General features: G+C 57.8%; 1 protein-coding gene across 1 annotated transcript in view; it reads left to right on the top strand.

The window, feature by feature from the left end:
- LOC119588226 (muscarinic acetylcholine receptor DM1-like) overlaps positions 1-421 on the top strand; it is a gene marked incomplete in the record, with an annotated part of 70579 nt that extends 70158 nt beyond the window's left edge. Inside the window, 1 exon segment of the mRNA XM_037936926.1 lies at positions 10-421. Coding sequence (XP_037792854.1) covers positions 10-291 — 282 coding nt within the window.
- Positions 422-434: the final 13 nt, after the last annotated feature.

Raw genomic sequence — 434 nt, 5'->3', positions numbered from 1 at the left:
GACCGCAAGGCCGCTAAGACGCTGTCGGCCATTTTGCTGACGTTCATCGTCACTTGGACGCCGTACAATGTGCTGGTGCTCCTGAAGACCCTGATGGCCTGCAACGCCGACGACTGCATCCCGCGCCAGCTGTGGGACTTCTCCTACTACCTGTGCTACATCAACTCCACCATCAACCCCATGTGCTACGCCCTCTGCAACGCCGCTTTCAGGAGAACCTACGTAAGAATCCTGACGTGTAAATGGCACAGCCGTCGCAAGCAGGGAGTCCAAAGAGGATATTACAGCTGAGGACGTCTAACTCGCCGCCTGGCACGAGCCACCTACCAACTGCTCTTCCTCCTTCACCTGCACTGGCTGGCCAGCATTTAGGGACCGACCACCTCATGTGGATCGCTCCTCGCTCTCTGCGTGCGCATCTCCTGGGATCTCAT

This window comes from Penaeus monodon, chromosome 23 (genome assembly GCF_015228065.2).
Source record: "Penaeus monodon isolate SGIC_2016 chromosome 23, NSTDA_Pmon_1, whole genome shotgun sequence".
NCBI lineage: Eukaryota > Metazoa > Arthropoda > Malacostraca > Decapoda > Penaeidae > Penaeus > Penaeus monodon.
This window is presented reverse-complemented; position numbering and strand designations above follow the sequence as displayed.